The sequence below is a fragment of the Centrocercus urophasianus genome, unplaced genomic scaffold (genome assembly GCF_019232065.1).
Source record: "Centrocercus urophasianus isolate 14NV4802_14NV808 unplaced genomic scaffold, USGS_Curo_1.0 seq_1197, whole genome shotgun sequence".
Classification (NCBI taxonomy): domain Eukaryota; kingdom Metazoa; phylum Chordata; class Aves; order Galliformes; family Phasianidae; genus Centrocercus; species Centrocercus urophasianus.
The window spans coordinates 26514-53207 of NW_024884361.1; the positions used below are offsets into that span (position 1 = coordinate 26514).

The 26694-nt window shown below is 53.8% G+C and overlaps 5 protein-coding genes across 7 annotated transcripts; 2 read left to right on the top strand and 3 right to left on the bottom strand.

Moving 5' to 3' along the window:
• Positions 1-48: 48 nt before the first annotated feature.
• Positions 49-3233, bottom strand: ARL10 (ADP ribosylation factor like GTPase 10). Its single transcript, XM_042809429.1, has 4 exons — positions 2380-3233; positions 1875-2037; positions 1623-1798; positions 49-1210 (listed from the first exon to the last, which is right to left on the bottom strand). The coding sequence occupies exons 1-4, from the start codon at positions 2785-2787 to the stop codon at positions 1034-1036; spliced, it is 924 nt and encodes a 307-aa protein (XP_042665363.1). The 5' UTR covers positions 2788-3233; the 3' UTR covers positions 49-1033.
• A 505-nt stretch (positions 3234-3738) lies between these two features.
• On the top strand, positions 3739-11198 carry KIAA1191 (KIAA1191 ortholog). Its single transcript, XM_042809421.1, has 6 exons — positions 3739-3906; positions 4831-4957; positions 6570-6694; positions 8574-8680; positions 8961-9100; positions 9457-11198. The coding sequence occupies exons 1-6, from the start codon at positions 3751-3753 to the stop codon at positions 9663-9665; spliced, it is 864 nt and encodes a 287-aa protein (XP_042665355.1). The 5' UTR covers positions 3739-3750; the 3' UTR covers positions 9666-11198.
• A 1679-nt stretch (positions 11199-12877) lies between these two features.
• Positions 12878-19304, bottom strand: SIMC1 (SUMO interacting motifs containing 1). Of its 3 annotated transcripts, none has more exons than XM_042809419.1 (10): positions 19228-19304; positions 17892-18620; positions 17438-17655; positions 16964-17033; positions 16394-16533; positions 15882-16055; positions 15258-15386; positions 14141-14297; positions 13977-14061; positions 12878-13306 (listed from the first exon to the last, which is right to left on the bottom strand). In XM_042809419.1, exons 1-10 carry the CDS (start codon positions 19297-19299, stop codon positions 13086-13088), a joined length of 1995 nt encoding a protein of 664 aa, XP_042665353.1. In that variant the 5' UTR covers positions 19300-19304; the 3' UTR covers positions 12878-13085. The 3 variants fall into 3 exon arrangements, with proteins under 3 accessions (XP_042665353.1, XP_042665352.1, XP_042665354.1); XM_042809418.1 differs by having other exon boundaries at positions 17438-17658; XM_042809420.1 differs by lacking the exon at positions 19228-19304 and adding an exon at positions 18834-18971 and having other exon boundaries at positions 17438-17658.
• Positions 19305-19416: 112 nt separating this feature from the next.
• THOC3 (THO complex 3) lies at positions 19417-22405 on the top strand. The gene is made up of 6 exons (XM_042809422.1): positions 19417-19599; positions 19938-20094; positions 20887-21091; positions 21452-21613; positions 21700-21800; positions 22142-22405. Exons 1-6 carry the CDS (start codon positions 19417-19419, stop codon positions 22303-22305), a joined length of 972 nt encoding a protein of 323 aa, XP_042665356.1. The 3' UTR covers positions 22306-22405.
• Positions 22406-24930: 2525 nt separating this feature from the next.
• CPLX2 (complexin 2) lies at positions 24931-26428 on the bottom strand. Its single transcript, XM_042809424.1, has 3 exons — positions 26192-26428; positions 25585-25760; positions 24931-25470 (listed from the first exon to the last, which is right to left on the bottom strand). Exons 1-3 carry the CDS (start codon positions 26220-26222, stop codon positions 25273-25275), a joined length of 405 nt encoding a protein of 134 aa, XP_042665358.1. The 5' UTR covers positions 26223-26428; the 3' UTR covers positions 24931-25272.
• Between the last annotated feature and the right edge of the window lie 266 nt (positions 26429-26694).

Genomic DNA, 26694 nt, shown 5'->3' on the forward strand with positions numbered 1-26694 from the left:
GGGAGCCTGGGCTGATGGCCCCTTTGCTGCAAGGAGCCAGAGAACAGAGCCGAGTCATCAGCCTCATTTATTCATAAGAGGAAGGAGCAACTGTATAAAAGGTTTCACAGCAGAGACCAGCTGGCATGTATTTCCTTACCCCAAGTGCTTCCCCATTTCCCCTGTCAGTTTCCAAGGGCCCAGTCCTTTGTCCTGATGAAGTAGCCTTTTCTCCTGCAGACAGGGCTTTCTGCAGCTCCTGAGACAAGGATGGAACAGGCAGCAGAGCAAACAGCACACTCATATCCCCTGTTCAGGATGAAGCAGGGGAAGCAGAGCAGGGTGCCAGGTACCTGCTTTCATCTCTGCTCAACAGGCTTTTAAATACTTAAAATATCCCCTTGCTTGGGGAAGGGCAAGCTGTGCCCAGCTCAGGTGAGGGGCTCCTGCCTATGGCTGTGCATCAGACCAGCCTGGGCTACAGGGCAGCATCACGTGGCTTGGTGTGTTTGTCAGGAAGGAGAGCCCACGTGGCCTTCATCCGCAGGAAAGCCAAGAACTCTGCTGCAGGCAGAGGGGCTGTTTCTTCCCCTGGGTAAGCACTGTGGGCTCATCTCTTCCTGTGTGAGCAGGAAGGGGGCTGCATCAGCCACATCAGCTCCAGGGTACCCTGCAGGGGGCAGGGGCATCGTGAATCCAGACCCCGCTGCCATAACAGCAGGGGAAGGGTTGCTTCAGCTTTCCAAGAGCTTCCTTATGGTTTCACACTGCTCTGCACCTCATGCCCACCTTATGGGTTTCCATCCGGACAGCAAGCTGGGTTCAGCCCCATTTGTTCAGTATTCTGTGGGGCTGCTGTGTAAGGTGCAGGGCTCTGCCCCGTGCTTTTGCTGCCCTGAACTGGGGGATGCATCTGCCTTCTCCCTGTGGCAGAGAGCAGAGCCCACTGCTCACATCCTGCGTGCAGCCATGTGTCAGCCCAACCCCAAACATTGCAGGACGCAGTCCCAGCTCCAGCAGCTCCCTCCATCCCAGTGGGAGCCAGCCTGTCCGCTCAGGGCTGGGACAGCAGGGTGACCAGCAGGCTCTTCACGTGCAGGATGCTGGTGGCTGTGCTCAGACTAGCCCACGTCGCACTGGTGGGCAGGAGGAAGAGCTCCCGCTGCCCGCTGAGCAAGTGCAGGGCCAGCTCCTCCCGCAGCTCCTCCGTGCTTAGGGCATCACTCTTATCCTGTGGGCAGAGAGGAGCTGGCTGAAGAGGGTGGTGTGGCCACAAGCCCATGGGCGGGGAGCAGCACAGTGTCTGCTGAGCCGGTTGTCGGTTGGCAAGAACCCGTCCGGCCGTGCAGCCCTAGCAGGGATTGCTTGCTCTTGCAGCGGAACCGAATGGGAAACAGCAGCAGGCATGCGCTTGGCCGTCTGCCTGGGCAATGGATTTCCCCTTTGAGTTTCTGCATGCTGCACTCCTGAAACTTCTTTGCTGGGGCAAGAGGAGCAGCGCCCACACTTGTGATAATGTCTGGAGGATGTGGGCACTGAGAGTGCAGGTTTTGCAAAAGCCGGGGGATTTGGGTCATAAGGATTTGCCCTTGAGGCCCTCGGGAGGGTTGGTATGGCTGCAGTCAGCGCTGGGAGGCACCCACCTGTTTGTTGGCCAGCACAACCAGCGGCAGCCGGGGCTCCTCAGCCAGCAGCGTGTGCAGCTCCTGGCGTGCGGTCAGCAGGCGTGACCTGTCCACCGAGTCCACCACGAACACCAGCACGTGGGCATCGCTCAGGTAGAGCGGCCAATACGCCCGCAGGTTGTAGCTGCCACCCACTGTGGGAGATGGGCAGCGTCAGTGCCAGTGTGGGGGAATGCTGCGTCCCCACGGGGATAGAGGGGCCTGCCTTACCCTCCAGCAGGTCCATCTCCAGCCCCCCGACGTGCAGCTGGGCAGAATTGAAGCCCAGTGTGGGTGGGATGCGTGTCCTGGCCTTCTGGCTGCAGATGTAGTGCAGGACGCTGCTCTTCCCTGCGCCATCCAGCCCCAGCACCAGCACCTGCTTCCACACCGCCTGTGAGCAGCAGGACAGAGTGAGGCTGCTTGGGAGTCGGACTGAAGCAAAGGGTCCCACCGGCCCCCAGATCCCACACATCCATTCCCAAACCGGGGGGTTCCGGCCACCGAGCCCCCTTGCTACACAGGAAGGGCTTGGGGGATCCCATTGATACCCCCATCCCAAGCCCCCTTCTCCAACTAAGTGGGCTCTGGGCGGGGACTTCAGATCTAGCAGCTTCAGCACCACGGGGAATGAGCCCCCGCCCCGTGCCCTTCCCCATCCCCATGGGGATCCCAGCGAAGGACAGCCCCGCCGCTGTGCCCCCGGGCCGAGGGGGGGCGGGTTGGATCCCCTTACCGTGCTACCAGCCGGGTCTCGCTCCTGCAGCTCCCGCAGCTCCCAGCTGTCCCAGGTGCCCGCGGGCTCGGTGCCGCGGAAGTAGAGTTTCCAGGCGATGAAGAGCAGAGAGCCCAGCACCACCACGGCGGCTCCCAGGACCAGCGTCAGGTTGCGCAGGACGCCGGTCGGAGCCATGCGGTACCGGTACCGGCACTGGCAGCGTGCGAGGCAGCCAGATGTATGGCCAGATGTGCCCGCCCCCGGCGTCAGCGCCGCGCTTAAAGGGGCCGCTCTGACCGCGGGGGGTGGAGAGAAAGGGAGAGAGGAAGGGGGAGGGTTGGTAGGTCCTTGAACGGAGCTTATAAGCAGGAGGGGAGGAGGAACTGACTTTTTTACATGGTGTAGTAGGACAAGAGGGAATGGCATTAAACTAAAGGAGGCTTAGGCGAGACTTTAGGAAGAAATTCGCTACTGGAGCAGCTGGAGGTGCTCAGGGCCAGGTGGGATGAGGCCCTGCAGAGCCTGATCCGGTGGGGGCAGCCAGCACTCGGCAGGGTTGAGGCCGGGTGGGTTTTGAGGTTCCCTCCAGCCCAGCAATTCTGTGATTCTATGGAAGAGGGAGGCAGGCAGTGGGGTCTGGAGCCTCCCCAGTGGTGCTAAGTGGAACGGGCAGGGCTCGTATAGTGGTGGAGGACGGGGCTGTGGTTGCCACGATGCCCGCGGCAGGACACGCCTATGACTCTTTACACCCAGCTGGGGCTGCCCCCGGCCACGCAGCCTCGAATGCGAGGTCAGGTTGCCTAGGAGGCTGTGGATGCTCCATCCCTGGAGGCGTTCAAGCCAGGCTGGATGTGGCTCTGGGCAGCCTGGTCTGGTGGTTGGCAACCCTGCACATAGCAGGGGGCTTGAAGCTGGATGATCATTGCGGTCCTTTTCAACCCGGACCATTCTACGACTGGCTGCGCTGCGCAGAGCCGATGCTCCTCGTCCCCTCAGTCCCACCCCGTTCCCGACTACATCTCCCGGCATGCCCCGCGCACACAGCCGAATCTCGCGAGACCGGCCGCCTATAAAGGCTCTCCCACGAGGGGGCGGGCCCACTCACGTATCACCTGGGGAGGCGGTGGTCGCGCGTTCCCGTGCCGTGACATGGCGCCACCGCTCCGCCCCGCGCCTCCCGCCGCGCCGGCCCGCCAGTCCCGCTGATCCCGCCGGTCCCGCCTCGCCGCGGACCGCAACGCCGCCATGAGCGCCCGGCAGCCGGACGCCCCCGGTAAGGCCCTCTCCGCGCTGCGCGGCGGCCCGGGTCGGGCTCGGGCGCCGAGCTGAGCGCTGCCGGCCTCTCTGTTCGCAGCGCTGGAGCGGCGCGGCGGGGCGCTGCCCGGCAGGATGTCGCTGCCGCTGGGCGTGCCGCGGAGGGCCTTCAGCTACGACGACGCCCTGGAGGACACGGCGCCCATGACGCCGCCGCCCGCCGACTTGTGCGCCAACGTGCTGTGGAAGCAGCCCGTCATCCCTGAGCGCAAGTACCAGGAGCTCGCCAAGGTACGCGCTGCCCGGCCGCTGCTGCTCGGCACGGCTGTGGGCTGGGAGCGGCTCCGCGCTCCGTCTGGGCGGCCGTGTGTTCGAGGGGCCTCTGGCCAGCGGGGGAACTTGTGACCGAAGCACGCTTCGGGCTCCAGCTGAATGTAGTTTAACCAGAGCAAATGACTTTGGGGATGCTTCGAGTGCAGGGCTAGCTCTTACGTTTAGAAGATTTGGAATGTGCTTGAGCAGAAGCGGAATAACCTTGCTTTCCTTTGAGCTTAACCTCTACTTTACGCTTCGTTTTACCGTCTTTCTTGTGGAAGAAGCCCAGGAGCTGTGGTTTGGCACAAAAATCAAGTGCTGTGGTCAGGGAACAGCAGCCCGTATGTTAGGAGGAGGCAGTCTGTGCCAGCAGGCTCCTTGTTTTCTGGCATTCACTGTTAGCTTCATTGCTGGGATCTCACTGTCAGCAGTGCAGCTTTGGTTCCTTTCAGTAAGAAACTGAAAGAATAAGAAATGAGGAGAAAATAAAAGCTAACCATCAGACAGCAGTGTGTGACTGCTGTGTACATACAGGTGCTTCTGCGCTGTCTGTGAACAGTGCTCTTGCCCCGCTGACCTTGCAGTCCAATTTGCAGTTATGCAGATGGAAATAGATACGTTCTAGTTTCTTTTCTGTTGAACTGCTTTGTACTAAATGTAGCACATTGCTGGCTCTGAGCTCAGTGTGTTCTTACATGTTGGGTTGCAATCACTTGTTTGCTGCTAAGAATAATATTCAGGCCTTAAGCGTTCCTGGGCTAAGGCTAGAACAGCATATGGACTTTTTCTGTAGGATAAAGGCTAGCAGTTCTCCCTGGTGTTTCGTTCAAGCACTTAGAGATGCATCATGACAGAGCTGTGATAGTTCCTGATCTAAAACGCCCTGCTTCTTCTGCACAGATTGAAGAAGGGGATGCTAACATGAATGCACCTGTCATAACTCCTTCATCTTCCACCGAAAGTGTGAATAAGGTACCTGTGGTGAAGGCCAAGGCCACTCATATCATCATGAACTCTCTCATTACAAGTAAGAGCTCGCTGTTCTGTACCGTGGTGATTAATGGGGTGTGGGCACATGAATGGGCTGTCAGTGCCTTGAGGTAACTGCCAGAGCTCCTGGGTGCTTTGTGGATTCTTACTGCTCTGATCTTAAGGTGTGGGAGGTTTGTAGAGGACGCTCTAGAAGGAAGCAAGACATTAAAGAATAGGCCCTGTTTACAGCCTCTGTCTTGCCAGGTGCTGTAAGCTGTGTGATGAGGGGGAGTGCAGGGAATGTTCAGTGCTGATAGGGTGCTGCAGTCCACACCACACTGTGCTGCAGCCTGGTGCTGCTGCTACTGTATGTTTGCTTATTAACTTGCTGTTTTCAGGGGATGGGTAGAGCTCTGCAACTAACTGAAGTGGTGTGGACAGTTGACATACCGAGCTAATGGAGCACTCCGTGGCATTTCTGGTGATAGCAGCAGGTGTCTTGCTAACAGTAATGCTTTACAAACAAACCTTGTAAATCATGAAGGTTTAAAATCTAACTGGGTCAGTTGTGTTTACAGAGAGCACAGTCTCTTTTGCAACAAGGGGAATTAATCATGTATTGCCCTGTGCCTGCTGCCTCTCTTAACATCTGGGATTAACTTTTTTCCTATTATCAGTGCTTTGAAAGGCTCCTAGACACGTTTAGATCAGCATTTTGAAATAGGCTTACACTTGTTTCTGACTTAGCTCAAAATTAACTGACAGGTATTGGAAAATAATGTCCAGGAGTAGGAACTTTCTGCTAGAAAACAGCTTCTGTTCTAGTCCAATGGCACAGAGCTAACCTAGATAAAAGCATAATAGCCTAAAAATATTCCTGTGCAGTAAGAAGTTAGGAACTCCAAGCTGTTAATGAACTGTAAATAAATATGCAAATAGCCTCTAGATTTCTCATACACAATGCACTATCCCTGCAAGTAACTTTAATGTGGAACTCTTCTCTTTTAAAGAAGACTTCAAGCTTTTTCCAGCAACTTTGTTTTTAGATCTCCTAGTGAGTAAATTTCCAATGCTGATAGCAAAAAAAAGTGCTCATTTTTCAAGAGCTGAAGCTGTGTCAGCATGCTGGCTGCTGACCATGCCTGGCTGAAGTAGCTTGTTTCACCTCGTGCAGAACTGCTGTGGGAATCTTTACCCCCTGTTCTCCAAGTCTGTGTCAGATCAGTGTGGGCAGTATTTCAGAAGATGTGGCTTTTTTCTTTGGGGGAAAAAAACCCCAAAATCTAGGAGGGTACTTAAAATATTTGTCTTATTGGGGTCTCCTAAATTTAGGATGCTGTAATTAGCAGTGGTGCAGCTTGTTGGACAAGGTGAGTTTAATTACTGACGATGCATTTTGCAATACATCCTCTGATTTGGGACAGATCACTGCTTATCTGAGTCACTTAGCCCTGTGCCTCAGGATCATTTTCCAGCGTACTCTGGATAGGATTGGTAGGTGCACGGTTGGACTGCACGGTCTTGAAGGTCTTTTCCAAGCTGGGTGGTTCTGTGATACACAGAGACAAATGATGAAATGTCTGCCTCTTGGCCACTTCAGTTGTCTTTGTTTGCTACAACCGTCAGCGGGGTTCTTCTTTGCCAACATGTGCTCTTGTTGGTTGCAGAGCAGACTCAGGAGAGCATCCAGCGCTTTGAGCAGCAGGCAGGGTTGAGAGATGCTGGCTACACCCCCCACAAAGGCCTCACTGCAGAGGAGACGAAGTACCACCGGGTGGCTGAGGCGGTGCACGTAAGACTTGTTTTGCTTTGGCTGTTCCTGCAGGTTGTGCAGCCCAGCGCTTGTCTGCGACGTCGCTTTTGGGGTGTGCTGCTGGAGCTGTGCTTCAATTGCTTACTCGGGAAGCTTTGAGTTTATTGTACAGGGAGATTAACCTCTGAAATCTTGAAGTTAGCATTAGCCTTTATAGTTTTGGAGCTTTTCTGGAAACTGCAGAATTCCACAGTAACATCAGATTATCGCTGTTTTCCAGTTGGTGGCATCTCTGTACAGAATCCAGTTTCTTGCTGTACCTTTTAATGGTGCCCTGCAGTACTTCAGTGAACCGTTTTGTCTTAGTGTTGTCTCTCTAGGGACAGTTTACAGAAATGCCTTCTGGGCTTTGAGGGCAGATTTTGACATCAAGCACTGGTCTCTAATATGATTCTGTTTAAGAACTGGAAGAGATCTTTTTAACAGAAAGAGAAATTGAAGTTATCCTGAGCATTTTTCTTCTATGCAAATGTAATTTAGAGCATAGCTGTTTGTTAGATGTGTGAAGCACTCCCAGATCTTACTGTGCTGAGCACCACTAATGTGTGGGCATGGCAGAGAAGGCCTTTGACATCTAACTTAATGTGCTTGTTTTGAGAATTTTAAAGGTCCTATTCATAGCTTCCAGGTTGAACCTTATCTTCTTAGTCTAGAACTACCTTCATCTCTTCCTCTGCTACTTTCCTCCAGTGTTTAAGATGCAAAGTACTTAAGTACTTCATCACATGTTTGTAGTGGTTAAGCAGTGAAGGATCTGAATTTAAAGCTCTGTTCACTGGTGCTTGAGTGATGCCAAGCCTCGTTTGACTCTTGTAATGAATCCAGGAGTTCCCGTGTGCTTGGACAGTGATGTTGGAGGTCTGAACTGCTATTTGACTTCAGGCTGAACTAATTTTGCAGTGCCATTGAAAAGTTTCAAAACAAGTGCTGTTCTGTGTAGGTTGCCTGTTTCTTGAAACAAGCCAGAAGTGGAGCACTTGTAAACCTCGCGTTTCTCGTGTGGACACTGGAAAATGAAATTGAAATTGCTTCTAACTGGAAATAAGATGGAGGTGTTCGATTACTGTGTTTCTGGTGAGCTCAGTTACCCACAGGAATCATGCAGTTGCAGTTTGGCAGTGAGCCATCCAAGTGTTCTCCTGCAAGGTCAAAGTTTGAATAACAGCGAATTGCGTTAGCGAGGCCTGGATGGCTGCAGGAAATGTTCAGAGAAGGTGCCTGTGTCGTCAGTGTTTGAAATATAACTGCCCTTCAAGTGACTTCTCTGAGGTTCAGTTTGTACCATCTGCATGAGTCGTAATGGCCTGGCTCATGTGCACCCCTCTCATGATTTAAATGCAGCTCAACTTGGTGTTCTAAGAGCAGGGCTTTCATCTTTTTTTGTGGGTCACTTCTCAGGGTCTCCTTCTCCTAGATATCTGTAGAAGGGCTGGTCTCCCCTTCATTGCAGAGCTTAGGGGACTGAAAGCTCTTGCTCTAGACAAGTGGCTGCTGTGACACTGAGACTTGTCACCCTGCAGGCAGCAGTTCTGTGCCTGGTAAGCTAGCTCTGCTGCAATGTAAGCACCTTCCTGTGAATGCTGGTGTTGAAGCAATGTGCTGCTGTTGATAAGACTCTAAGCTGGAGAGTGAGTTATGTTATCTTACTGTAGCTTGAAGTATGTCTTGAGCATAGTGGACTTCTGAAATGCTTGTATGTGACTTGGAAGGAAGCTTAATGTGTATGTGCAAGTACTGCAATACTGTGTGTAGCTTGAGGTGAGTTAGTTAATTTCAGTTTTGACAGTAAAACTACCTTTGTTCCTTATGCCTTGTACTTAAGATCTGTTGCTTGTGCTTCTCTTGCCTTTCCTAACAGAAACTAAAAATGCAGAGTGGAGAAATGACAAAAGATGACAAACAAACATCTTCTGCTCAGTCCACTCCAAGCAGTACTCCCCACTCCTCTCCCAAGCATAAAAGCAGGTATGCTGTTTCTGTCAGATTACTTCCTCTGCTTTCCTGCAGCTTGTTGAGGTGGGGATGAGGGACTGTCTAAGGGGTGAAATTCATGGAATTGCTGTATGTTTGTATTATCACTGAATGTATTGAAAGGTTAGGGAACTTAAACATGCCTATCTTCATCCTGCTTGGTAGCAAATCTATTTAACATGCTCCTGGTAACTACATATACATTTCCTGGTGCACTGATGCCACCTGAAGTATTGATTCTCTGTGTATCTCAGTGATTTTTTTGTTCCTCTAGGGGTTGGTTTAGTCAGGGATCCTCAGCTTCTATCACTGCCCCAGACTTTGTTGCCATGGAAGCTGGTGGGGACAGGTTGCCATCTGAAAGGTGGAGTTTTTTTGGACCCAAAGCCATCCAGAAGTCCACCAATGATCCAGGTATGTCCTCTGAAGTCTGCCCTGCAAGAGCTAGGGGAGAATTGTTAAAGAGCAAAACTGCCAGCTATTTCTGTTCACCTTGGGAATGTGTGCTGTTCATATCAGGACCTGTGCCAAAAGCAGAGTGTGAAGGTGACAGCTTTTTTGCTCTTCTGCTTTCTTGGCTGCCTGGTGGAACCAGAACTGGAAGTGTCACTCCTTGATGTGGACTAACTTTTAGATGACATGAGGCTGGTTGGCACTGTGTAGGCTTCCAGCAGATCTGGCTGTCAGTGGTACAATGCTCTGTACTGGTGGGAGTAGAAAAATGACACAGCTAGTTTTTGTAGCTTTTAACTGGGATTTTTTTTCATCAGGAGGCTTTACCATCCAATCTTATAAGGGTGCTCAGAAGCCATCCCCAATGGAGCTGATGCGTGCTCAGGCTACTAGAATGACAGAGGATCCAGTCACCTTCAAGCCACCCAAAATGGACATTCCAGTCACAGAAGGGAGGAAACAATCTTCACATTCCCACAATATCAAACCTCGGGATCTGAATGTGCTCACTCCAACTGGATTCTAGGAAGAGTGGTTCTGGTGTCTTCAGTGGGCTACAGGGTGTCTTAAGCTCTGCTTTCCTGACCCACTGTGCTGCAGTAAAATAGGAATATCTCCTTTCCAGCTCTCCATCTCAGAAAAGGAAACAACTGTGACTGTCCTGAATTCAGGCCAGAATTGGTCTGGGAAAAACTCTTGCACTCATACTAAACCAATGTAAATCATCTTCTCTGCTGTACTACACTAGTCCTGTGTGCTCTGCAGCACTAGCAGACGTGCTTCCCAGTCACTGTGCTGCAGTAAAACCTGGAACTGATTTCTGTGGGAGAGGACTGCATGTAGTGTGCAGTAGGCTGGCTTGTCTGCCTGTAGTCTGTCTTGTCATGCTCAATGCTGAAGTACCCTCAAGAGGACCATGGTTCTGTCTGTTGTTTACAGAAGACCAACAGAAAATGGTGAAAACAAGCAAGGACCGAAAACTGGACCACTAAATGCCAGGAGGAAAGCTACTCTGGCCACGTGATAGGTCTGCTTTAAATGTGCAGCTCACTTCTGTTGTCACCTCATAGTTCACCTGGTACTTGTTCCTGGTTTAATTTCAGAAGCACTGTCTGCTCTAAGATGCTCTTGTTAGAAAAGCAGGGAGCAGAATCTAACGGGACTTGACAGTAATAAGGAGGAATTGTTTCTCTTCCAAGTCTTCAGGTTCCTCTAAAAATGGTGGGAATGACCAGAGCTGGTGTGGCTTGAGCCATATGATCTCTGTGTGTAAAACAACGCTGTCCTGGCCTGTCCTAGACAACAGACATACAGTAGTTGTGGCACTCTGGCTTGATTGTTTTTGTTCTAGCATCTTGTGTGAACCATGTATAGAAGTGTATTAGACATCAGTGGCACTTCTCAAATGCAGCCCTTTTTTTGTTTTGTTTCATCAGCATTAAATAGGTTTTGCAGGGCTGGCAGAAAGCAGAGTGGAAGGTGAAGAATTCCTTCACTCAGTAGTACAGACAGTTCACACTTTCATGAATAATGGGAGGACCTCCTAGCTACCACCCAGTCCCCTTGTGCACTGGAGGCAGCGTTGCTGTGTGATCGTTACCTGTCCTGTGGCAACCAGGCATCCTCTTTCTTGACATCATGATTGTGTTGCAGAGTGTCCTCAGCCAGAAGCAGGCTTTCTGTAGTGGGGAGAGTGGCACCCTCATGTGAAGCTCTTCTGTTATGAGGACTTCTCACAGAGTTGACTTAAGGTAACAGTTGTGCTCTGCAGTGTCTGCCTGCTCTAGCCATCCATCCATCAGGGTGAGGCAGGATTGGCTCACTTGGCCATCTGCTGTACCCTCTGAAGAACTGTATTTTGTGGCTCTGCTTCATTGTAAGCTTCAACAACACTGCCAGATATTGAAAATCTCCCACTCGACTGAGCAGTTATTGCCACCAGTCACTTGCACCTTGGGAATCAATCTCTTATTTGACGTTAATTTATTGTCTGTGTCGTGTCTTTAATGTGTATGATTTTTTTTGTTTATTACAAGAAAATAAAATCCTTGTGAAATGAGGTCTTTGTTTATTAGCATTGGTAGTGCATGTATGGAAGAAATCAGGCTATGCAGAATCTACAGGGCTGCTTGCTACTGGCCTACGAATGTGGGGTCAAGGCTCAGCCCTGTATGGCTGTAGTAACATGCACTGGGGTAAAGTACTTAGTGTGTAAATCTCCTTTGTGACTGGGGGACTAGGTTTAAGGCCAGATTCAGTCCTGTTTTTGGCTTTTTTGCTGATGAAACAGCATGAAACCTTAGTATTTCTTGAGCTATTCAGATGATTGTGTTGTTTGTTCTTGCCTAGAGTCACCCAGCTCTTGGTGGTGTCCATTTCCTTTGCCTTTGTTTGGTTTGGGTGCTGCTGTGGCACTTACAGCATACATCTCTTCTGGACTGGAGGTGACTGGGCTCAATACTGATGTCATGTTTTTCTTTGAATGTTTGCAGAGCTGAAAGAGCAATACTACTTTGAACACATGGATAATCTTGTCTTGTCTGCTGCTGTAGGTCTTAGTTGTGCAGACTAATCTCGTTTAGTTGCAAAAGGCTGTTCTTTGTGTGATATTCTTCTTTGCTTGAATTTTTGTCCTGGATCTCATCAGCGTATCAGAAAGAAGTATCTGTAACTGGTCCTTCTGGAAAGCAACTTCTATATTAGCCTGATGGCAGAGATCTTTTCTAGTGGAATGTAAGAACTAAAAAATACATAAAAATTGAGTACATCAAGCAGGAGAAACAGCTTCTTGGGGCAAGGAACGTTTGGTGTTTGCACTGTTGGAAATTCTTCTGGCCTGTTACTTCAAACACAACTTCACTCCCCCTGGATGGCATACCTCTGGATTAAAGGGGGATGTAGAACAGATCACCCATTGCACACCTGGTGTTTGGAGAGAGGCTTCCTAAAGAGCCAAGGGTCATGGCTGGCTCTAACTTGTGAAGTTTTAGGCTGATGCCAGACTTCTGCTAGGTGCATGGATCTACAGTGCATTCAATGCTCCTTTCAGGACTACTGCATTCCTGGCCATCGCTGCAGCTCTGTTCTCCTGCACTCTGCTCTCTTAAGGCTCTTAATCCTGCTCTCTGGAGCATGCACTGCAAAATGGCTGAGCTGCCAGGGTTTGCCAAGCACAGGGGCAGATCAAAGGGTGATGGGCAGATATGGAAGTCCTACTCCCATTTGCAGGGAGATCAATGTCTGTTTCTGATGAACTCGGGACCTTCTGTGAAAGTCCCAACTGCTCTCTGAGCTCAGCTGACTCATACTTCAGTTGGTGGCATTGGATTTGCATTCGGTGCTGCTCTTGGCTGTGTGTACTTGACTGCACTGCAGATACTTCAGAGCATTCTAGATGTGCAGCCCTTCTAATGGGTGCTGCTTGTCCAGTCCCATCTCTTGACATGGCTGAGGTACCTTGCTTGAAGTCAGGTAGATGTATTTGATTTGCAACAGAAAGGCTCATTCCTGGAGGACTGACAGGTGTGAGATCTTGGCACTGTGACTCTTCTCTCTGTATCTCACACCCATGTTTTTGAGAAGACTGTCAACTTTTCCTGAGCACTGAACAAATAGCTTGGCATCGTGCTTGCTGTGCAAACTACCATCACTTCATGGCTGCTGTAGTCTAATGCCATTCCAAGGTACAGCAGCAGAGCTTTGTGTCTTTTAAACAGGACACCAGGATGGAAGAGCCAATAAATACAGAAGTAATTTATTTTTCAAAGATATACAAAGTACTTCGTAAAACTGTAGGATGAGACAAGTTTGAAAGGAAATTCTGAGACTTAGAAACCAGATATTTTTTTTTCCCAAACATACAACAGGACAGATGACATGGGAATCTGCAGTATGAGACAGGTCTCTGAATTCATAGCTTTCCTTCCTGCTACAGTGGTTGGCTCCATCAGGTAGCAGCGACAGTGAGAAACAGTTTTTTGAGCATGCTCACTTTCTCCTTGAGCTGCACAGGGAAGGGCTCCTCCAGGATCTGCTGCATTCGTCTAAGAAAGTCCTTTATCTTCAGGTGGATGTCCAGCTGGCTGATGTCATCATCATCTTGGAGCTTGGGCTTGGCTTTCTTAATGATCAAGTCCACCCGCTCACTGAGTGAGCTCCGTAGGTGCTCTGCAAGAGGAAATGCTGTTGGGGGAGGTAACACAACGGGTTGTCTGACCTGTTAAGGGTCAGACTGCAGAATCCCTTAGGCAGCCCTGTGCTGTGGTGAAGAACAGCAGGGAACTGTGCAAAGTCTTTCATGGCTATCCTTGATACTTCAGCTTTGCACTGATTTCTCCTGCTCAGTCTGCACACAGTGTCTGCGAAACCTTGAGGGAGCAGGGCTACATAGCTCCTCTCTTCCAGTGTTAGTACCAGACTGGACCAGTGGACCCTGGAAGAATTCATTGAGCTTAATGCTCCAAATGTGCATTTATCTATGAGAGCCTTAACCCTGGTAAAGCAGAAGTTGGCAAAAGACTTTTAGGAATGTTTAAACATTTTTTACTTGCCCTACCCTGTTCTAAACCAGTGTGTGTGCAGCTCAGTTGTACTCTGCAGCCAGCTTTGCAGAGCTGGGGTTGATGCTGTAGGATGTAGGCTATTTCTCAGCAGCTAAATGTGTTGTGTGCTCTGCATGATGCATTATCATTTCTTTGCTCTGAATGCAGAGAATAGTTACCAGCAAGAATGGAAGCACATTATCTTACTAAGACTGTGGCTGTGAGCTCAAGAGCGATGAGATGAAGAAGTATTCCTTGGACTGTTCTGTTTATTAAGACCAGATCAGGCTACTTACCTGCTATTACATTTTGGTAACTCAGCAGCAGCAAGCTCAAATACTGCAGCAGCTCATCCCATTTTTGCCACGTAGGTACTTCATCCTATGACAATAGATGGTATTTGGTTTTATGAGTGGTTTTCTCAGGAGATGCCACAGAAGGGGGAAGGATGGCTGGTTACCTGGTATTGCAGCAGCACAGAGGAGTGGCCTAGAAAGTAGAGGATCTTGGACAGAGACAAGGGCAAGCTTGTGGGCACATCACAACTGTGCTGGAACATCATCTCCAGCAGTTTGCAGCGCAGCAGGTTGCTCTCCATGGTGTTTAAGAGGGCTTCCCTGCAAGGCAAATATTTACTCCGGTGGAGACAGCACAGCCTGTCAACAACTACTGCAACAACTACTTCAGTGTGTTCCTGGTCTCCTGCTGATGCTGATCTGGTGCAAGGGTGGGTGACAGAAGTGTCTGCCTTGCTGTACAGTTAAAGCAAACCCACCAATATGACAGAAACCTTTGTTATGCAACTCAACTATGGGCATGTTTCCAGTCCTTAGATCTGACCTGCTGCAAACTGAGGTTGGTGTGGTCTGTGAAACAAGCTTAGCTGTTTCACCTGACCCTGCCCAGCATCCTATGCAGAAATTATCCATTCCTGCTGACTCACAGGGAGCATAGCCAAGCAAATGTGAAGTGGGGTTAGCTGCCAGTGAACTACAAGAACTGTCCTGCAATGAGTGATAGCTTGGTTAGAGTTGGACTTGTTTAGACTGGTGTGTGCTCAGAGTGAGTTTTGCTAAAAATATCTGAACAGGCTGCTTGCTGGGATTGGCAAACATGAGTTTGGAACAGTTGGGGGCCTAGTGGTCTCATGTCTGTTAGAGCCAGTCAGGCCCCGTGTGTTGTCTTTAAATACTATGCTTCTTACCAATGCAAACAAAAGCACATCCAGGTAGTGCTGTAGGAAGTGTATTTTGAGTATTTCTGTATTTCTCATTGGCCCCTGGGAATCAGTGATGTGTTTGCTAGTACTTGACTGTGCTGATGTGGATTACTGCTTTTTAGTCCTCCTTGTAGTTCTATGGTGAGAGAACTGGTTTTCTCAGCATCACACTGGCCTGGGATAGTGCCTGGGGATCAGCTGGTAATACTGATGGGATCTCTCAGTCCTACAGCTGTGTTCATGCTGGCTGGATCAAAAGCAAGTCTGTCTTTCTATGCTCCATACTTCTTAATGAACCCAGAAATAGGGAGTTAAGACTACTGCCCAGAAAGGAGATGCTGCTTTGCACGTTGCTCACCTTTGGCTCCTCGTGGGAATATTCAGTAAAAATGGGAATATTAGATCTGCGATCTTGCAGGAGCTGCAGTTGGGAGATCTGTCCACTTCCACTGCGAAGGACAGCATCCGCTGGAGGAGGAGCATTGTCCTAGGTTAGAAAAAGAGTCAACAGTGTGAAAGAACACCCATTGGTTTGCACAGTTAAACACTGGAGGTGGCTAGTTCAGCCTTGTGCCTTAGGATCATCAAGGAATACAGCAGGTTACATTTGGTTTGCTTCCTACAAAGCCTTGTGTTGTCTCTTAGAGTACGTTAAATCTGATGCTCTTGGGAGCAGAGCCATTTCCCACACGGACATTAGGGAGGTCTCAGTGGGTGTACTGAGCATTAGTGGGGCAGCCTGGGCTACGGGCGGAGAGCTCTGGCCTCATTTAAGAGGAAAGCACTCTGTGAACCAGCTTCCTGCCAGGCAAGGAAGTCTCTTGCTCCCCAAGTCTTTACTTGCCCTAGAGGAAAATGCCAGGAAAGCTGACCACAGGTACAACCTCTCTTCCTTGATAAGATAGAGCCAGAGGATGGACTTGCTTCTCTGACTTGAACCCCATATTATCATCAGCAGGGAGCCAGAATTTGTGGGACTTACTTCTGGGCAAAGAATGTTGGTGGAGTCAGCTGTGCTTGGTCAGTGCTGGCTGGCTGTGCTGCAGGTGAGCGACGTTCAGCTCCTGCTGATGAGCGTGTCACTTCTTGCGTCTGCTCCTGCAGCTGGAAGAATCTGGCTCCTGTCACTACTGCAACCAACCATTCAACCACCTCCCTGGGACAGACACAGGAATGTTAGATGGGCCTGGCTTTGCTGTGTTCTGACCTCCAGCTCCACTTAGAGCTTGGAGAAAGACCCTGAGGAAGAAGGATATGTCTTGATTGCACAGCCTTTTTTTAAAAAAAAAGTATGCTTGTGACTGATAATGCCCTTGTATTGTTTGTGGTTGTTTATGGTCATAAGCATGCTCATTTTCTTTATAGCTAGCCCCTACCTACACTTTTTGAAGCTTGTTTCTTGAACAGTCTGGACTTGAGTCTCAACAAACATTCCATAAGCTCCTGCCTCTCTGCAGCTAATTAGAGTACAGGAGAGGAGGACGTGTCCCTTACTTGACATTGTTGAAGCATGTATCACAGGAAAGCACTTTCTTGCTTATTGACTTCTGCAGCAGCCTCACGTTTTGATGGAAGTCATCCTCCAAGGTCTGCACCACATATTGTAGGAAGAGGAGTCGTCCAGGGAGCTTCTCCTGAGGGCAGATAGAGATGTTGTGAGCCTGATGGAGCTGCAGGGCAAAGAACACCAGGGAATGTGGCTTTTTGGGAATGGGGTGATGTATGTGACTGAGGAATAGCACATCTGTTCTTTAAGTGGGGCTGCATAGCTTCAGCAATGCCCCAGGGCATCAGCTGGGGCTGTTTGACTTGGGCTTCTCACGTATTGCTCCAGTTCAAAATGCTTTTGTCTGCTGCTGTGGTTTCTTCAGATTCGTCAACCTGCCTGCAGTTGTACAGCATGTTAAGGAGTACCATGGATAAAAACACTGCTGCCTTCAGCTGCAATAGAACTGCACATCAGACTGAGCTGTTGTGCAGCAGAGCAAGGCCAGGTGATGCTATGGGGCAAGCACCAGGTACTGGGTGATCCCTGCCTAATGTGACACATGCAGTGCTGAGTACCTGGCTCTCCATGGTGTATTTCAGCAGCGTCCAGTCCCATCCTACTGTGGTGGTGTTGGCTGGATGGAGCCTGCAAGAACAGCACCATCTATTTGTGCTGAGCTGCCACACTGGCTGCCTTGAGGTCAGGCAGCCCGCATCCCAAACCTCCCGTTTCTGCCTCCCGTGTCTGCTTGCTGCTGTCCCCTTTTCAGCTCTGCCTTCTTCCTTTCTCCTCCCGTGTCAGATTTTTGGAAGCACCTGATGGGCTGTACTCTATGAACAGCACCGGCACACCTGTGGCCTCATGTCACATTCTGCCTGATTGCAGCACAGCAGAGGCAGCAGAGAGCTGTTCTAGCCCGTACTGCAGGCTAGAGGACCATCATGCATTACAGGGACACTTACTCTGTCCTCTGGTGAGAACTACACAGGATGACCCTTATACTGGGCACCTAGCCAGCCCCAGGGCATGGTGGCAAAGGGAACACGTACATTTGGATCTTCATCAGCAATGTGTAGGTGTTCTGGAGGATCTCCTCCTGCTGAGAGTTCAACAGGATCTGTCTGAGCAGATGGGAGACGATCTCTTTGGGAGGGCAGTGCTGGCAGGAGATGAAGTCGCTCAGAAAATGCAAGGTTCCCTCCAAGAAGTTCTCCTCCATGGTGGTGCGTACCATGCTCATCTTACTGCTGGGGATGAGCTTGGGTTTCTGCTGTGTGCAAGACAACGGGTAACAGGTGAAAGCCAGCTCCCCGTGGTACAGAGGAACCTAGCTGTGATTTGAGGCCCACCTTAAGAGAACTGCAATAACCAGAGATCCCAATGGCCTGGCAAAGCTTCCCCTGAAAGGGGAAGTGGAGCAGGGGCAGCCCGTGCTCCATCCTCTGCCACAAGAACTGCTCTGAATGGACCGGGCTGGGCAGGAGTTGCTCTGAACCCATTTACCTGTGGTGTTTCCCTGTCAGATGCTGCACCATAAAAGAAGAGGTGCTGGACTCCGCTCCTCCTGAAATAGCGCAGTTTGTTTAGCCAGACCATGCTGTCAGCTTTAGTCCTGCCTGAGGTCACTTGTTGGATTGCTTCTTGTGAGCCACCTGCTTCCAGAAAAGTCCCGTTGGTCCTTCGTGGGCTCTTAGTGATGCTGGCTGGAGCGGGGCTCAGTCTTGGGGGGAGCTTCCTTGGCTGGAAAGTAGGGGGAGTCTCCTCTATGCCATGTTTGCTGCCACTGCTGTCCAAGATGAAGGGGGATGGTGAGAACAGTACTTGGTCCAGCTGCATGATGGCCAGGGAGCTCGAGTCAGTGTTGTATGTGGTGGTGCTGCAGCTTGGTTCCAGGCTGCAGAAGGAGCTGCGGTGGCTGGAGACAGGAGAGAAGCTGCTCTTGTTCTCCACTTTTACTGCTGTGCCTGTGGCAGTACTGGGCTGTGTGGGATAGCCATGTAAGGGTGCTACAGGGGTCAGCTCTGGGCTCGTCTCCACTTCTTGCTTTGTGCTGAAGCAAAGCTGGGGATGGGATGTGTGTACGATGGGGGAAGCAGACACCTGGTCCTGGACAGTACAGTCTGCAGCAGGGGGAGGACTGCAGGTGTCCTCCTTCGTCAGGTCAATGATGGGGATGTAGTTCCATGGCAACGGCTCTGAGTTTGTGTCCTCCTGGGTAAGATCGATGATCTCCTGTGGGGACAAAAGGGTCAGTGGTGTGAGCAAGGATAGCGGCTGGGTGCCTCAGTCCTCCCCTGCTCACCCAGGACAGCAGCCCGGTGAACACGCAGAGAAAGCAGGAGCCTGGCCACGGGGCTGGGGCAGCCCTGTGCCCCGCTGACAGCCCGGCCTGTGCTCTTCTCTGCTCTCCTCAGCTCCCCCAGCCTCCCCTGGGCCCAGCACTACCTTCACATCCATCGCACGGCAGCACAGCTGGGACACCGCGGAAACTTTTGTAAAGACGTGCAAGAAAACCAATTTCAATCCATTTTTCCTGCCCGAGGCCTTCTGCCTTCCCTCGGGAAGGCCGTGTGCAGCCCGGCCCCGATGCCCGCTCCGGGGGAGCCCCGCGGGGCCGCTGCTCGGCGCGTCCCCTCGTTACCGGGCAACAACTGCCGCGGAACCGCGGCTGACGGACGCCCGGCAACCCCCCGCCCCGCGTTCTGCCCCCTCCGGTCTGCCGGGGGTTGCGGCCCCGAGGGACGGGGCGGGAGAGCGGCACTCCGCGCGGCAAAAGCCCGAGGACAGGGCAGAACCGCAGCGCTCCGTGCGGGAGCGGGGCGCCCGGCCGCAGACTCACCGCGGGGGGCGGCGGAGGGGAGCGGCCGCCCTCGGAGTCCGAATCGCCGACCAGGACGGCGCCGTCCGACATCGCCGCCGAGGGCGCCCTCCGCGGGCCGAGCCGGGCCGTGCCGCGGCGGCGGAAGCTGCGTCAGGGCGGCGGGGCGGGGCGGGGCGGGGCGGGCGGTGTCGGCGCGGCGGGGCGGGCATGGCGCTGTCGCCCTACGTGCAGGCCATGCAGGAGCTGTTCCGCGCCAACACGCGCAGCCGCGAGTTCCCGGCGCACGGCGCCAAGGTTCACTCCGTGGCCTGGAGCTGCTGCGGCCGCCGCCTCGCGTCCGGATCCTTCGATAAAACCGCGAGCGTCTTCCTGCTCGAGAAGGACCGGCTGGTGAGCGGCGGGAGCGGGCCGGGAGCAGCGCTCGGGGCTGCGCTGCGCCGGGCGAGGAGCGGGTGTGGTGGGGCTGGGAGCTGGAAGTTGGGAGCTGGGAGCTGGGAGTTGGGACCGGGCGAGGAAACTGGGAGGAGGGAGGGAAATGGGAGCGGGATGCTGGGCAGGACTGCCAGCCGGCATCGCTGAGTGATGGAACGGTTGCGTTGGAAGGGCCCAGAAAAGCCCCCGAGCCCTGCCGTAGGCTGGCCGCCACCTCCTCGTTCGAGCTGCCCGGGGCTCCATCCGTGGCGTTCGGCACCTCCAGGGGTGGAGGCACGGCTCTCTTCTTTCTCCAGGTAAAAGAGAACAACTACCGCGGCCACGGTGACAGCGTGGATCAGCTCTGCTGGCATCCCAGCAACCCCGACCTCTTCGTCACTGCGTCCGGGGACAAAACCATCCGCATCTGGGATGTCCGCACCACCAAGTGCATCGCCACCGTCAACACCAAAGGTGGGTCCCTGCCTCCCCGGGGGTCGGTGACACAGCCCTTCCGATGGTACTGGTGATTGAGGGGTCTTTGCGTACTGCTTCTGGTGTTGTATCGCACTCAGCCAGCTTCAGCTGGTGTAAGGAGCACAGCGAGCACGAGGGCTGCTTTATGCTGGTGGCAGGACTGGAGGCACTGCTGAGCTGTGCTGGTGGCTGTTAAAGGGCCATGGGAACTTGTCTGGAGTCTGTGGGCAAGAAGGCTGGAGGCTGGGGAACGTGTGTTTGCAGAGAGAGACGTGGCAGAGGTCCGAGTTTACATGGATTCATAAAGCAACCACTCACATTAATGGTTTGACCAGCCCAGCTACCATCACTGGCCTAAGAAATCTATGTCTTCCAACAGTTGGGGTTGAGAATAGAGTTGTAAGGTGATATATCTGTAGCATTCCTTGGGCCTCCCCTCCTTCACACACACGTGCTGTTGGTTGTTGGATTTTCTGGATATTGGATACCGCTGGGTTGAGAGGGTCTTTCGATATGACCTTGCTTGGTGGTGGTTGCTGTGTCTAAAACGGAAAGGCTAGCAATGCAGTCCTAGTGGCTTGAAGCTACAGTTCTCAGTTTAATTTTCAGTGCAGAGTTTCAGTGTTAAATTGCAGACCTGGCAGTTCTTCCCATCTGGGAGTGATTCAGAGTTAGTGGAGCACACCGTGGCCTCGAATCAGAAATAAAAGCCTCCTGTCTGCTTGACACGCTGTGGCTCTTGCAAACTGCTGTGTGGCAATGGGACCTGCTGCTTTTCTGTCCCTCTAGGGGAGAACATCAACATCTGTTGGAGCCCTGATGGACAGACCATTGCAGTGGGGAACAAGGATGATGTTGTCACCTTCATTGACGCAAAGACGCATCGCTCCAAAGCAGAGGAACAGTTCAAGTTTGAGGTGAATGAGATCTCCTGGAACAACGATAACAACATGTTCTTCCTCACTAATGGGAATGGCTGCATCAACATCCTCAGGTGGGTGCCTGTGGTGAGTAGGGTACCAAGGCTGGCTGCCCTGGTGCATCGCTGCTTGCTGAGGCAGATTGCAAACCCCTCTGCTGCTTTTGGGGAGCCAGAGTCCCACATCCCAGTGATTCCCAGTCACTATGATGGGAGCAAGCTTACCTGGAAGGAAGTTGCCCCATTCCTGGGCTGGACTCTCTGTATGTGACTGTGATGCTTTTCCTTGTTCACTTAACACTTAAAGTTTCCAACAATGTCATCCTGCACTGTTTTGTTTCACACCTGGTCCCGGCATGTCTCACGCCTGGCCTCTTTTCATAGAGGCTCTGTGCTTCTCTCACTGCTTCCTGCCCTCTCTCTTCATCTCCACAGCTACCCAGAACTCAAACCCATCCAGTCCATCAACGCCCATCCTTCAAACTGCATCTGCATCAAGTTTGACCCCATGGGGAAGTACTTTGCCACAGGCAGCGCTGATGCTTTAGTCAGCCTCTGGGATGTGGATGAACTGGTGTGTGTGAGGTGCTTCTCCAGGTAGGTAGTGCTGTCCTGGAGTTTGCTCCCCTCTCCAGTGACTGTCTGGGGGATCCCTCACAGTCTGCTTTGCTCTACTGCTGCAGGCTTGACTGGCCTGTGCGAACACTGAGCTTTAGCCATGATGGGAAGATGCTGGCATCGGCATCAGAGGATCACTTCATTGACATTGCAGAGGTGGAGACAGGTAATGGTTTGCTTTTGGGGAGCAGTAACGAGGGAATCTGATGGAGATGCGCTGGTTTAGCTGCGAGGGCACTGGAAGAGGCAGTTTACTTAGTAAGAGCTTCGCTGTGTGCAGCAGAGCACCAAGAGGGGGAGCCTCTGCCTCATCAGAGTGCTGTAGATATGCATGTCATGTCTATGCCTTGTCACCAGGAGATTAAAAGGCGCTGGAGCAGCGTTTGTTCCTCCTCTGCCCTGCGTGGGAGGGAAGAGGCAGGTGTTTAGGTCTGCTTTGTGCTACAGGTCAGCCTGCAGTGGAGAGCAGGAGGCTCTCCAGGCTGATGTGGGCCCTTTTCTGTGCAGGAGAGAAGCTCTGGGAGGTGCAGTGCGAGTCCCCTACCTTCACAGTGGCCTGGCACCCGAAGAAGCCTCTGCTGGCTTTCGCCTGTGACGACAAAGATGGCAAATACGACAGCAGCCGAGAAGCAGGCACTGTCAAGCTCTTCGGGCTCCCCAATGACTCCTAATGGAACTGCAGCAGGGCAGGGCACCAGGGTCCACGACACTTCCCCACCCTCAGGGATGGAAGAGAGCTTAGTTAGCATAGGACGGGGTAAGGATGTCGGTCCTCTCCTTACCTGCTTGGCATTGCCATCACCTTTGTCTCAGCTCCACATGTGCTGCTCTCAGAAGCTTTTGTAAAAAGCAGCTTGTGTGCTGGTGAGGATGGGGGTGCCAGCAGGGCTCCCACATCATTTCAGGGCTGCCTCATCCTTGGGGCATGGAAGGTCTGTTCCAAAGGCAAGCGGCCAAAGAAAATTATGGAATGGGACTGCTGAAGGGGCCTCCTGAGATGAGAACGCTGCTCTAGGGCAGCAGTGTGGAAGCCCCAGCGGCAGGCTCCCCAGCAGCAGTGAGCTATGTGATTGTCCCTTCCGTCCTCCCCCACAGCCCGGTGGTGAGGGCAGCCCTGGAGCATGGTCTGTCCCTTTCCTGTGCAGAGGATCAGAGGGGCAGCAAGGGGAAGGTGTGGGGGCACGCACCCGGGCTGTGGCATTTTTTTTGTATTTGTGGTTGTTTTTATAATTTTGATAAATCCTCTTCCATAACGAAGGTTCCTGGAGCTGCTGTGAGAGCAGGAGGAGATGAGCAGGAAAAGGAGCATGGTGCTGAGCGGCCGCTTCCACTGCCAGCACGGTGTGGCAGTGGGTCAGCCCCACTGGTAGGGGTCCGTGTTGAGGCCTCGTCCCCGTCTCGTGTCGCCCCACCAGAGGGCGCTGTGCCCCCACACTGGGGACAGGATTCTGAAGGGATGCTGCTCAGAGGATGGGGACAGTCACGCACAACTGTCCCCATCCCATAACCCAGCCGTGCCCTCCCTGCTCCAGCTAGCAGCACCCACACGAATGGAGCGGGGCCGTGGTGGCAGCAGAAGACACCTGCTTGACCCACGGCTGCTGGCCTAAGGCTGAGCTGTCCCTGTGCCTCCCTGCCCCCACGGGAGCAGAGCGGGGTTCTTCCCCACCGTGCGCTGGGTCGCATTGCAGGCACTCGCTGGAGAGGAGGTGCTGGCGCAACCTGCCTGTGATGGAGACCTTGCCCACACGATCTCTATCATTTCTTAGCCTAATATTTCCTTCTGACAGAGGCTTTTCCAGGTGACTGCACTGCTGATGCCGCCTGGGTAACAGCTGAGCTTTTTGCTGTTAAATGATGGCAAATCAGTCGAAGCTGAGGCTGGCTGCAGGCAGAGCCCTTCTGAGCTGTGTTGCATCAGGATTGCAGTGCCAGGGGCTGTGCTTGGCTGAGGGGTGTGAGGCACCCCTTGCTTGGTGTGTACCCCTGGCATCTGCCCCTATTTTGGGAGGAACTGGGATTGAGGTACCCCCAGCCTCAGCCCCAGAAGGCTGTGTCTAGAAAAAGAGCCCTTGCACACTGTGGGTGACTCCAGTTATTATGGGGGAAGTCCCAGAGCCATGGGGAAGGGGCTCCCCTACCCATGGGTCTGCAGGATGGGCTGCAGAACCCTTTTGCCTTGTCCCAGCTCCATTGAGGGCACTGGGGAACAGGAGGCAGCTGGGCTGAGGGCAGCACTGGGGAACTATGGAGATTTTCTCTTCACCTGTGGCCTGGCTTCTGGGTGCCATGCAGGCTGAGGATGAACCCTGTGCCCTCCGGTAGTGCATTGAGGGGCCAGGTCTCAGCCCTGGGGGCAGATGGAGCGGTGGGGAAGGTGACAGGGAAGTAAGGGCTGAGAAAAGGCCGGAGCAATGTACAAATCCCTTTATTTTATTAGTTTGTCAAAGACTAGTTCGAGCAGGATGGTCACAGCATGACTGCGAAGCCCCGAGCTGCCCTCTGCCTCCCTGGAAGGGCGGGGCTGAGTGGCTGGGGGCTGTGGCGGGGGAAGCATGGGGGTAGGGAGGACAGGAGCACGGTACGGCAAGGGACGGGCCGGGGCGATGGCATGCCCCCTGTTGGGACGCAAGCAGCAGCTCCTGGGATGTACCCGGGCAGCTTTGCCCATGGGAGCTGTGTGCCCAGCGCCGGGGGGGGGCAGCCCGGGAGAGGCTCTGCAGCCCCCAGCCCCGTACTGGGTTTATTGCAACCCACGGGCACGGGGCTCTCGGCTCAGCGCTGCGGGCGGCCCCGGGGACTGCGGGGCTTTGGGGTTTGAGGCGTGAGCAGCGGACACGAGGACGCATGGAGCAACGGGGCGCACCCTGGCACACAGACACTAATGCGAGAACGGGGGCCAGCGGGGCCGAGACACGGACGAGCGAGCGGTGGGGACAGTGGGGACGGGGCAGGGGGACGAGGCAGGGGGGGTCCCTGCCCCGCACGCGCCTTTATACACGGTCGGCGGAGCGCGGCGCCTGCTCCTCCCGGTGCTGAAGTATTGCAGTCTAACTGATATGGCTTTAACTATGGGGCCAGAGATGCGGGAAGGGGGTCCCCTCCAACCCCCCGATGCTGCGGCACACCGGGCAGCCCCGGGGGACCTCCGTGCCCGGGGATCAGGGATGGGGGAGCTGCGGGCAGGGCGCCTGGCTTTGTGCTTTGGGCTTGGCCCGGGGCAGGATGGGGCTGGGGATGGCAGTGCTGGGGACAAGGGCGGGCACACGGAGGGCCTGCCCGGGCCCCCTGGCAGATGGGTGAGGGGCGGGTGTGGGCAGAAGGGCAGGGCTGAGGGCACGGGGAGCTGCCCCAGGGTCCGGTGGGGCGTGGGGTGCCCCCAGCCCACTGCCAGGTTACATCAGTGCATTTGGTCCCGGTTCGCCCTGTCCGGCCAGGGACGCTCCCCTTTGGCACGGCGTGGTCAGGGGGCCCTGCCTGGACAGGATGGGATGGTTTGGTCTGGTTAGGGGACAAGGGAGGGGCAGGAGATGGAGAGGGGATGCAGAGACCCCCCTGGGGCCAAGGGAACTGATGGAGGGGAGGGAGGGAGGAGGGCGCCCGTGCCCCAGAACCCCATGGCAGGGTCGGTGGTGGTGTTACTTCTTGAACATATCCTGCAGGGGGCCGGGCAGGTACTTGAGCACGGTGTCCAGGATGCTCTCCTCTTCCTCTTCCTCCTCGTCCCCGCAGCCTGCAGGGATCGCTTTCTTGGGGCGCGTCAGGCTGCCCTCACATGGCTGCTCCAGCGCTGCCTTCTCCTCTGCCTCCTTCTCCTCCTTTTTCTTCAGCCCATACTGAGGGGACACAGGCCCTAAGTGGGGCGGGCAGCACACAGTGCCCGTGCTGTACCCGACACCCTTCACCTCTTACTCCCATCCCCCCAGCAGCATGGGGAGCTGCTTGCCCACCTTGTCACGGATCTGCTGCCGGACTTTCTCCCGCTCAGCCTCCATGCGGGCGTGCTTGGCTTTCCGCTCCTCCTCCTGCTGGCGCAGTGCTTCCTGCCTCTCCTCTTCCTTCTTCTGCGCATCAGGGTCCTTCTCCTCCTCGCCCCCCAGCATCTTGCCCATGTCCTTGGTGGCCCCTGCATAGCATGATACTCTCAGACAGTGCCCAGGGGGCCTCAGCTTCCACAAAGCCAAACTGGGCAGGGAGCCAGCCTGCAAGTATAGCCCGGGTCCCCTGATCCCTGTGCCACCTGCGCCACAGCCGGCTGTGCTTGGGCTCTGGGTGCTGCAGGGATGGGGAGCGCCGCGGGCTGCCAGCACTGCCCTACTTCGGCGTCAGCCGGGGGAGACGCTGGCAGCTCAAGCACTGGCACCCAGGGGACCTGCTGGGGAATCCCACACTACTGGGAGAGCCGGGATTCCCCCGCCAGGCGCTGCCGGCACCACTGACGGGAGCCCTGTAGGGCTCTGGCAGCCGTTTGTTCCCCCGCGGTGGCCCTCCCCGACTCCATGCTGGGTGTGTTGTCACCCCACAGTGTTGCTCCCAGTGGAGATGCTCCCCACTCACCGCCCAGTGCTTGCTTCATAACAAAGTCCATGGTGCCGGTGTGTGCGTGTGGCTATGCCAGTGCCCAGCGCTCATCCACTGCTATCCGGGCTCTCCGACCAGGGCCACCTGGGCACAGAGAGAGGGACACGGTCGGGGATGCCAAGCCTGGGGTCTGCACTGCCCTGGCACACAGGGACTCGGCCTCAGGTGGATTTCCCAGCCTGGTGCTGCCCGCCACAGAGTGGCACGAGCACGGGAGCACTGAGTACCACTGGAGAGGCACCCACATTGCCACCAGCACGTTCCCCTGCATGGTGGGGGCAGAGCCAGCCTGGGGAGCACAATGTGACCCTGTGTGCATGTGCGTGTGTTGCGGTGCTTGGGCTCTGCGGGTGGGTGGAGAAGAGGCTGCCGGTTGGTTGGGACTGTTCTTTGGGGTTGCAGGCGTGTGTGTTTGTGTTTGTGAGCTCCATGCATGTTTGCACAGCTGTGCAGCTGTGTGTGCACAGGAGGTGCATCCA

What these genes read in the sequence shown, in the direction of transcription:
- THOC3 (XM_042809422.1), top strand. Translation starts at nt 19,417, where the DNA reads ATGGCGCTGTCGCCCTACGTGCAGGCCATGCAGGAGCTGTTCCGCGCC. An exon ending in GGCTGCATCAACATCCTCAG is followed by an intron (nt 21,092 to 21,451) that starts GTGGGTGCCTGT and finishes TCATCTCCACAG; the next exon opens with CTACCCAGAACTCAAACCCA. An exon ending in TGTGTGAGGTGCTTCTCCAG is followed by an intron (nt 21,614 to 21,699) that starts GTAGGTAGTGCT and finishes CTACTGCTGCAG; the next exon opens with GCTTGACTGGCCTGTGCGAA.
- ARL10 (XM_042809429.1), bottom strand. Translation starts at nt 2,787, where the DNA reads ATGCCATTCCCTCTTGTCCTACTACACCATGTAAAAAAGTCAGTTCCT. An exon ending in GAGACCCGGCTGGTAGCACG is followed by an intron (nt 2,038 to 2,379) that starts GTAAGGGGATCC and finishes TGCTGCTCACAG; the next exon opens with GCGGTGTGGAAGCAGGTGCT. An exon ending in GGAGATGGACCTGCTGGAGG is followed by an intron (nt 1,799 to 1,874) that starts GTAAGGCAGGCC and finishes CATCTCCCACAG; the next exon opens with TGGGTGGCAGCTACAACCTG.
- CPLX2 (XM_042809424.1), bottom strand. Translation starts at nt 26,222, where the DNA reads ATGGACTTTGTTATGAAGCAAGCACTGGGCG. An exon ending in TATGAAGCAAGCACTGGGCG is followed by an intron (nt 25,761 to 26,191) that starts GTGAGTGGGGAG and finishes CATGCTATGCAG; the next exon opens with GGGCCACCAAGGACATGGGC. An exon ending in GGCAGCAGATCCGTGACAAG is followed by an intron (nt 25,471 to 25,584) that starts GTGGGCAAGCAG and finishes GTGTCCCCTCAG; the next exon opens with TATGGGCTGAAGAAAAAGGA.
- SIMC1 (XM_042809418.1), bottom strand. Translation starts at nt 19,299, where the DNA reads ATGTCGGACGGCGCCGTCCTGGTCGGCGATTCGGACTCCGAGGGCGGC. An exon ending in CCCCTCCGCCGCCCCCCGCG is followed by an intron (nt 18,621 to 19,227) that starts GTGAGTCTGCGG and finishes TTGTCCCCACAG; the next exon opens with GAGATCATCGATCTTACCCA. An exon ending in CTGTGCTGCTGCAATACCAG is followed by an intron (nt 14,062 to 14,140) that starts GTAACCAGCCAT and finishes CTATTGTCATAG; the next exon opens with GATGAAGTACCTACGTGGCA.
- KIAA1191 (XM_042809421.1), top strand. Translation starts at nt 3,751, where the DNA reads ATGTCGCTGCCGCTGGGCGTGCCGCGGAGGGCCTTCAGCTACGACGAC. An exon ending in AGTACCAGGAGCTCGCCAAG is followed by an intron (nt 3,907 to 4,830) that starts GTACGCGCTGCC and finishes TCTTCTGCACAG; the next exon opens with ATTGAAGAAGGGGATGCTAA. An exon ending in TCTCCCAAGCATAAAAGCAG is followed by an intron (nt 8,681 to 8,960) that starts GTATGCTGTTTC and finishes TTGTTCCTCTAG; the next exon opens with GGGTTGGTTTAGTCAGGGAT.